The sequence below is a fragment of the Plectropomus leopardus genome, chromosome 18, assembly GCF_008729295.1.
Source record: "Plectropomus leopardus isolate mb chromosome 18, YSFRI_Pleo_2.0, whole genome shotgun sequence".
NCBI classification, from domain to species: domain Eukaryota; kingdom Metazoa; phylum Chordata; class Actinopteri; order Perciformes; family Serranidae; genus Plectropomus; species Plectropomus leopardus.
This window is the reverse complement of record NC_056480.1, coordinates 29575486-29585128: the sequence shown is the minus strand read 5'-3', so window position 1 is coordinate 29585128 and position 9643 is coordinate 29575486. Positions and strand designations below refer to the sequence as shown.

General features: G+C 38.7%; 1 protein-coding gene across 1 annotated transcript; it reads right to left on the bottom strand.

Moving 5' to 3' along the window:
• Positions 1-784: 784 nt before the first annotated feature.
• On the bottom strand, positions 785-3513 carry tnfa (tumor necrosis factor a (TNF superfamily, member 2)). Its single transcript, XM_042506754.1, has 4 exons — positions 3038-3513; positions 2891-2918; positions 2599-2655; positions 785-1674 (listed from the first exon to the last, which is right to left on the bottom strand). Exons 1-4 carry the CDS (start codon positions 3203-3205, stop codon positions 1202-1204), a joined length of 726 nt encoding a protein of 241 aa, XP_042362688.1. The 5' UTR covers positions 3206-3513; the 3' UTR covers positions 785-1201.
• Positions 3514-9643: the final 6130 nt, after the last annotated feature.

Sequence of the window (9643 nt, the reverse complement as noted above, 5' to 3'; positions counted from 1 at the left end):
TTCATCATCTATAGAAGAGGTCCAGGCACTCTACTTAAATGCATCACAAATTTGAGTTTTAGCATTTTATATTTGTTATACTAATATTTTTGGACTGTTTTTGATCATAGGAAAAGCACGTATTCATTTTGAAAATGGGTTTAGTTCCTCTTTCAGACATGAGAATGGCTAAATTTGCCCCAAGTGAATTTCTAGACTATCACTTTAAACTTTTTCTCTACACCAGTGAGCCAAAGCTCCTTCCAGAGAGTCCACCAATGTTATTTATCATCCCTTTGGTATCGTTAGGTGTACAGCATCACAAGTCACAAGTTAACTTGAGTGTGTTGTATCATGTTCTCATCATAATCACCTCACAAGATGTAGTGCTGTCTAACCATGCAGATGGTTTTGGTTTCTAATGAAGTTCGCATAAATGAAATTCCATTCACTTCCATTGTATTAGAACTTTCAGATAAAACTTTCTGCTTGCTGTGGTACACCTAGGGCTCTAATACAACGAACACAGCCCTCACAAACAAAGCTTTCTTTTTAAATTTATTTTTTTTTCAAACATATTTCAGCACCACAGGCACCATGGCATTATTTGCAAATGTCAATAAAAATGACATTGACAAATAGCTGATCAAACTGATTAACTGTTTCAATAAATATTCTTCAAAGATACTCAGTGAACACACAAACACAAATATACACACATAAATAAATAAATAAATAAATCCATAAATAAAATAAATATAAAAATATTAAGTTGAATAAATATATCATTTAAAATCCACTTCTGTCAGCCTGTAGTGACACAATAAATATAGCACATTTGTACAAATGCACTGGCTTGAGTACTGCATTACAGCAAAAGGTACTGACACTAAGGCGAGTACATAGTACATAACATTATAGAGCCATAGAGATATCTATGGTGATACATTCCTTTACAGTGAGCTCTTTTGGTCAGTGCTACAGTTGACATAGCTTGGTCTACTTGCAAAGGTAAAATTACTTGCAAAAACTTTGGATGTAAAGTCTGCAGTGAAAGTTGCATTGACTGTTTAGTGCAGTGTATACCATCAAACATTCAACAGTGCAGGTGAGTTCAGGCAACCCAGCAGGCAACAAGCCCCTCGGTGGAGCCACCATGGGGCCTAATGGTTCTTCTAGATGTACATTCATATCTTCACCTGCTATGTTCAGTCACTTGTCCTCACAAGGAAAACACACCAAAGAAAGTCTTCCCTGGATCATCCTCCAGGCTCTGCAGCATCTTCTCTTTCATCACTGTCTTGAGTTTATCCCCTCTCCTCAGGTTGAACACAGCTCCCATGTACACAGCAGAGAACCAGTTCTCCTCATCCGGATTGCTGCTGGCTTTCTTTTGACAGACAGTGCGGATGGAGTGCAGGATGGTCTGGTAGTACTTCGTGCCATGGTCATTCCCGTACGAGTCGGACCAGCGCTTCACGGTTTGGCTCAGGTGGACCATGGGATTAGGGGTGCTGTCATCGGTGTCGCTGCTGCTGCAGTTCACCCGGAATGACGCTTGGCTGTAAACAAAGTAGAGGCCATTTCTTGGGATCACAATTTCATTGTCGCTGAGTTCCAGCCCTCCTTGAGAATGGAAATGGTCCACCTGAGTCTTCCATTCCACTGAGGTCTTCCGCTCAGGGTTGTACTTTCCTGTTGAGGAGTAGAAAGAGATGGTGAGTAAGAAAATAAGAACTGATTATTAGGGCAGAAGTTATATTATTTAGTACAAGGATATGAAGGATTTCAAGGAATGTTAATATCCAGCACATTACACATTATTCCAGGACTCCCTGGAGGAAGATATGTTATCTCAGTGAGACCTACCTGGCTAAATAAAGGGGGAAGTGTCTTTATTGGGATATATATGTAAAAGCAATATCTGTTTCATTTGAAATTTCTCATTTTGCTGCTGACCCCTACCAAATCCATGTCACCCATCTAAAGGACTAGTGGACCCTCAAACAATCCCTTGAATTTCTTAAAGAACCCCATGAACATGCTCAAGGAGCTGTTGGGTAACTTCTTCAAGATGCATATGAGCTTTCACAGTAAACCCAAAAACTTCTTGAAGAAGGCAAAGAGCCTAATCAAGAAGCCCTAGAATTTCTTCACAAAACCCCAAAACTTTGTCAAGATGCCGAGAAACCTCCCCATGAACCCCAAAAACTTGCTGTTGAAGCCCTAAAACCTTCTTAAGGGACAACTAGGTCTAATCCTAATGCCTCAAAGACCAGTGGTTACAGAACTACTGAACTAATGCAACCAAGAGTGAAGATTCTACAGTAGCTCAACTGGGCAAAATTATGTCCTTGCCACAGCAGCTATGTGTTCAATTCCAACCCACAGCCCTTTGCTGCATGTCTTCACCTCACTCCCCATTTCACTCTAAATCTGTCCTATCCAATAAGGGCAAAAAAAGCCCCAAAATAGCCCTTAAAAGAAAAAAAAAAAGATTGCACACAGAGAATGCCAGTCCAAAATAGGTTGCGGTATCTTGTCTTACATTAATCTTATTATATATATATCAAACAGTTCCATGTAGTCTTTATGACTATATTCATTGCTTTTTATTACCTTCTAAATGAATGGCCGCTCTCACATTTGAAATTTGCCTCAATGTGTGGCGAAGATCTGAAAAGAAGAGAAGACGGAGGTTTAGAAAATTATGTATATCAAGACAGCTGTGCTTGTAACTTTTAGAATTTAAAAGCATCTTAGTAAGGGTTGAACTGATCTACTGATCTGAAAAGAGTAGACTATCTGGACAGTCTGACGATGTCCACTTATTAACAGTTATTAGACACAACAAAACTGTTAAAGTACGAGTTTTAAACATAAAATATTAAATTTAAGGAAAAGTTCTCACCAACATTTTCTTCATCTTGTCCTGGGCCCTGTTGCAAGAAGAGAAGGATAAAGGGACAGTTATAGAATGGCTGAGTTGGGCCCCTCGCTGCTGGAGGCATCCGGCCCTTCAATAATTCAGAGACTAATTTAAGATTTGTGTTCTCACCTTGGTATGCCTGTTGATGACAAGGACAGCAGCAGCAGTGGCAGCGAGGCAGAGTGTGAACACCAGCAGGGCTGTGGTTAGCTTTGAGCTGGGTTTGACTCGCGCTGTTTGTTTCCTGGCTTCTGTATCGACGGTGGCGTCCAGCATTACCTTGCATTCACCTTCCATTGTTTTCAACAAGGTTCCCTCTATCACTTCTAGTCAAGCTGAGTTCTTAGAAGCCTTGTTGAGAGCTTTCTTTCTTCTTCTTCTTCTACTGTCGCTCTGGTTTTTTGACAGACACTCAGAGTGTGGCTCTTAAAAACAGTTACCTCTGGGGAAACTCCAGTGATGTCACTCATAGTGATTTGTTGAGGAAGAGAGAGCCAGAGCTGGGAAGGATCTTACACACCAGACACTCCTACACACATGGCATCTATATGACTGTGTTATCCCATTACCACATACACCTGTAGAAACCCCTTGTACGTCTCAGTGCAAACACACACACGCACACACACACACGCACACACAGTCAAGAGATACTCACGCACAGACAAGGATAAACACATAATTATATATGCTCTCAAATACACATACACTCCCATTCTGCCAAACACCTGAATACCAAAATGCAGCTACAAAAACTACAGAAAAAAACCCTCACAAAACTCACCTAGCCTACGAACCTAAAATGCACATTTTAGCCAATCATACCACATCAAGTGTTGAGTGTTGACGCATGTTGTGGTGCACTGGATATCTCTATGTGGGTCAAATATATGGAAACTGTGTAAAAGTGCAGGGTAACAAGCCACAGACACATCACTCAGTTATTCAGCGAGGCGTCTGCCTTGTTTGATGGCATTGCCAAAAATTTGTGACGCTATATGAACAGGATATTGCACTATGTGCTATAGCCTAAATATAAAATGAACTGCAACTGACGTGTCATTGTTAATATCGGCATTACACGATGTCACTTCCTGTTTTTTTAAAAACAGGCAGGGCTCTTATAGTTCTGCTTGAGGAGTGTCAAAATAGTCAACACTGAAATACAGTACAATGTAAAACAAAACAAAAAAAAATCTATATATGGCATTATCTGGTAATGGGATTAGTGAGATTCATTCAAAGTCGTTGTTTGGAAATAGGGAAGGCAAAGCAATTTTATTTATGGAGCAAGTACCAAAAGTGCCTTACATTTAGTCAGATCAAGTTCATTGTAGGCCAGTCACAAGGCATGACCCCAAAGCGCTGTACAAATAGTGATTTCAATTACATTTCAGTGTGACCTATAAAGTCGAATATCACAAATCACATTTAGTCTCAAAGGGCTGTAGTTGTTTCTCTTTAAGTAGCAATGATGTGTGGAAGATGAAGAAACCTCCGCGGACACCGACTCGGTTGCATAATAATCAATTTATTGCAGCAAAGTTCAGCATCCACCAGGCCCCATGGTCTGCCTGGGAGAGGTTTCAGGACCAATAGGAACCTCTCCCTTTCAGCTCAGGCAGTCTCTTATTTTAGTACAGGCCAGCAATACATTTGTCCGTATAGCAACTCTTCCCCTGCTATGATCAATCACAAAACCCCACAAGTATCTCCTTATTTGGAAGGAGCCTTATTCCATATTACTTCTAGCCTGGCGCCAGTATTCTACACATTTGTCTTCCAGGCCTAAACATCCCTAGACCACTAACTTCGAGGCCTCTTTGCCTGACCAAATTAGGAACTTTAAGAAACTGAGCATAATACACTACAGGGCTTTACAGCGTTTGACATGCATCTGTCCTTTGACCCTCACTGCGGATAAGGAAAAACTCTTTACATCAAAAATAGAATGATAGTAAAATGTATAAGGGAAAAATGATAAAATATGATTTCATGATAAGCACATTCATTAAATAATACCTTCAGGCACACTGAATTGGAATTCAAGTTTCACATGTAATGTATGACTAAAAACTGTCTGTTTACCTGAGACTAAATAGTTTTCATAGTCATCCAGGTTAAGGTGGTGTCCATGACAATGTCACAGAGCAATAATAACCATCAATAACAACTCACAATGAGTAAGAATAAATGTGGATGATTCATTTCTATTAGGAGATGGGAATATGAGTGGGAGAGTTAGTCAGAGGTCAACTCAGATCAATGAACATCAATATGGTTATATATGGAGTCTCAGCTTGAGGGGAGATGAGCTGAAAAGTTGAACTAAGATGACCGAAAAGCAGGCTGAAAAATGTGCGTCTTCATCGTCACAGACAACCCACAGCCTGGAAAGAGGAACATCCACCTACGTTTGCTGCCAGCTACAAGCATGCCACAATTCACATCAGCCAATTATCTTCCATATACCGTGAGACGAACATATACAGCAGTGATACAGTGATACTCATCGTACGTGTCTGGCCCCCTGTTAGGAGCTGGGGTAACAGCCATTTTCAAATTCGCAAGTGATTCACACTGTGAATTGTTTTTGTACTTTTAGTATACATGAGGTGTCGGAGTGCATAAGACAGCATAAAAATAGAGCTTGTTTATAAAAATAAAACTAAAAAAAAAAGTGTCAGAGCCCCCAAACCCCCCAAGGGAGGTCCTGGTTAAGCCCCTAAGTCCAGGTCCTTAAGTCCTGGAAATGTCCTTAAGTCCTAGAAACGTCTTAAAATCTTAGAAATGTCCTAGAATCCGGGAAAAGACCTAAAATCCTAGAAACATCTTAAAATCCTAGAAATGTCCTGAAATCCGAAACACTTCAAAAAATCATAGAAACATCCTAAAGTGTTAGAAATGCGAGAAAGGTTCTAAAATTTTAGACCATCCTAAAATCCTAAAAACCTCCTAAAATCCTAGAAATGTCTTACAATCCTAAAATGTTCCTAAAATCCTAGAAACACTGTAAAATCCTAGAAACGTTCTAAAATCCTAGAAATGTCCTCAAATCGTAGGAGCGTTGTAAAATCCTAGAAATGTCCTAAAATCCAAAAAACATTCTAAAATTCTAGAAATGTCCTGAAATCCTAAGAACATATATGGGGGCTGCTGTGATGGGCCCCTGCTGTCCTGTCATTTTGTAAAAGTGGCCCCCATGTAAAGCAAGTTGAGTATCCCTGGTTTACAGTATATAAACATTTAAACCACAGCACTTCAAGATGTCACTTTGTAAGGAAAGCAAAACCAGCAATCTTCCTACACTGTCACCTCAGAGTGAAGATGGATTGACTTGTTGACCCTGTTAATACAAAGATATGAAATCAAGCCTGTATCTCTTTTGGGCTTCTTATGGATAACAAATGATTATCGCTTGGCAGGAATCCCAGATTTGGATCAGCACCAAAGTCTAATCAGCAACACCATATTTCATAGAAGCCACTAATATGTTTTTCTATCCCACAATAAGCCTGAAAACCAAACCTCGTCTGGAGAAAGAGGGCTGGTGATTTATTCAAGCATATTTTACAGTTTTAATTTCATTTTTATGTCACAACAATAATGGAGTTAAAGTTGTACAAAACAGCAGCAGTTGTCAAATTAAGGAGGCCTTGTGGTTGCCAGTGACATCATGGAAGATCAGATTTTTCATTCTTTACAGTAATTATAAGCCATATTTCATGTCTAAAGATTGCATACTCAAAAAAGATTTTGGGTGGAGTAACACCTTGAGGTGCTGAATGAGATCACTGATGACATACCTGATTAGATAAGACTGCAATGTTCACAAAATATCTTAAGCTGATAATTAGACAGGTTGTAAACTGTTAATAACAGTTTAGATATATTAAATAAAACCACTTTAATTGGAGATTAAAACTCCAAATTAATGTTCCTAAACTGTAATGCCAGAGGAAAACTAGAAAACTGTGTTTATTTTTTGTCTTACATTGTTTCATTGTTTGTTCAAAATTGTGAAAATATGAACACACTGACACATACACACACACACACACACACACACACACACACACACACACACACATAGGTAGGAACCACAACACCGTTGGTTATCATGAGGAAATAGTGTCATCATGATAGCAATAAAAACAAATAGAAGGTAGAAGAAGGTAGAAGGTAGATTTATTTGATAATTTTTAAACAAAGTTTAAAAAATGAAATAAAATTTGGAAAAAGAAAAGAATAGAATAGAATATATACTGCAAATGTAATGCATTACAATACTTTTATTGAGTGGATGCTTTTATCCAAAATTATTTATAATCATTGCATTCAATTGTGTGGGTAAAAAAGTGCAAGAATCAGGTTCAGGTTCAGGTTACTTTATTTGTACCTGTAGGTAAATTTGGTTTGCAGTATTAAGTGCAAGGCATCCATCAACACAGGTTTCAGACACCACTGACAACATGCAGAATAAAACATGACAATAAGATAAAAAGATAAAACAAATAAAAAGATAAAACAATTAAAGTGCGCCAGTGCTAATCATATTGTTAAATCATCATCATCATCATCATCATCATCATCATCATCATATCAATTAAAACATAGAAGCACATCGACTCTTTAGATCATTAGATAATTTTCCCATATCATTCCCATAACATCATGGAGATGTTGGTAGCGAAGGACAGCTGTTCATCAAGTGTGTAATGGCTCAGGGACTGGGACAACACAAAGCTGAGGTGGAGGAGTGGGAGGAGAAGGAGGGTGGAGAACCGAGATTACAGTTTAAACAGGACGAATAAACAGAAGGAGATTTTCTTCACATTTACTCAATGTGTTAAAAGAAATGAATAAAATACATGATGGGGAAATTACAGTTTGACCACAAACATTCTGATCCTACTCCTAAGTATCACTTGACATCTCATTCAGTGAGAATGACTAAACTTGCCTTTCCAGCGAGGGAGACTTTAGTAGGAGGGTGTCTGACAACAAGACAAGAAGGATGTGAATATTTTCCCCCTTTTTATGTGGTATTCAGCCCACCTTCACATACATTTACTACATTTTTGCATCTCATTTTGTATAAGGATTTAAAAAGAACTGTTTAGAAATAAAAACTCCCTTCATGTGACAGTACATCACCCTGCTCTTGATGTTCTATTTTTCTGTTTCTAAATCTGACACAAGAAGCAAATTCCCTTCATCTAAAAAAAAACTTGACTCTCTCCCCAGTGCCGCAGAGGAGTACACAGTGGTTTTTGTGCATTGGCCCACTGCTAAGCTTCCTCATTACATTATGATAACATAATATAGACATCCACATCGCTGACAAAACAGCCGCTCACCTCAAATATTTGGTGCACAATCTCTCTGCTGTTAAGAAAAATATGTGAAGGCATTGCGTTCATGATGGGTGATGTGGTTTTGCACACATAATTACAACTTGATCATATTTATATTGTTGTTGTTTATTTTTAGTCATAAATAGAGCTATGTGGTCCATTTTATTTGATATAGTTAGATAACTATGGATAACTGTGTTTGATCAATAGATATACCTATGGAAGTTCACAATGACTGTCACCCTCTACACACTGCCATCACACAGCAGAGGAGCTTGTTCAGTAGCAGGCTGCGGTCACAGAGCTGCTCCACAGACTCCTAAGACATGCTTGTCTAGATAGTTGTGGTTTGATCAACAGATATAGCTGCGTATTATGTTCATAGCAAGGAAAGTTAACAGAGTGATTGCTAATAATGCCATCACGGGGAAGAATTTATGAAATAAATAGTATTGGTTCAAGCACAGAACCTTGCAGAACTCAGTAACAGGCTTTAGAATGCACAAAGGGTTGATGATTTTTATGAACAAAGTGAGATCCATCCGATAAACACATTTTAAACCAGCTTAGTTTCACTCCTTTAAAGCAAATTAAATGTTCCAGTCTATGAAAAAGTATGTGAAGGTCAGTTGTGTCAAATGCGGCACTGAGATCTAATCAAACAAGTACATAGACAAGTCCTTACGCCAAAGTGGTTGGTGACAGTAGGTTGGACATCAGTCAACATCACCTAACACATTTTTTAATTTGATTTTGTGAAAGTATTTTTTAGTCCTGGGTAAAACAATACAAATATGATGGGAAATAGTGGGACTTGCCATACCTGCCCGATTAACTTCATTAGAGGTGGCACCAAAGTCCGACTGCTGCTAAATTCCAGTGCTGTTACTAATGTAATGACTGTTCCTTTTGTTATACTTTCATTTACATAATGAGAAAGCATATAGTTGTTCCTTATGTACAGTTCCATTATTTAATCCCCTTTTTTTCCTGAGCTGAAGCCAGAGCTCACAGGTGCCTTGCGACCTAAATATATGGGGTCCAATCAGACCTTAAAAACCACCATGGGTTTGCCACTATGTGAGCTCATGCCTCTAAAAAAGAAGCGTAATCATTTGAGGTAAAGCCAGCCACTATAGATTTGCAAAGGTCTTGACCTCCAGCTGCAGAATCTTGCATGGTAAAGAAAAGAAATGACATAAAGGTCACCTCTATGTGACAGCGTGGCAGGGTCGAAGGCTCTGACTGCTGCCTGTGCCTTCGCACCAAACAGCAGTTCAAAATTTTATTCTTGTAGTCTCTTAAGGTCACTTGGGTAAGTAAGTAAGAAAAGCTTTATTTATATAGCACTTTATAAAACATACTGTTACAAAGCGCT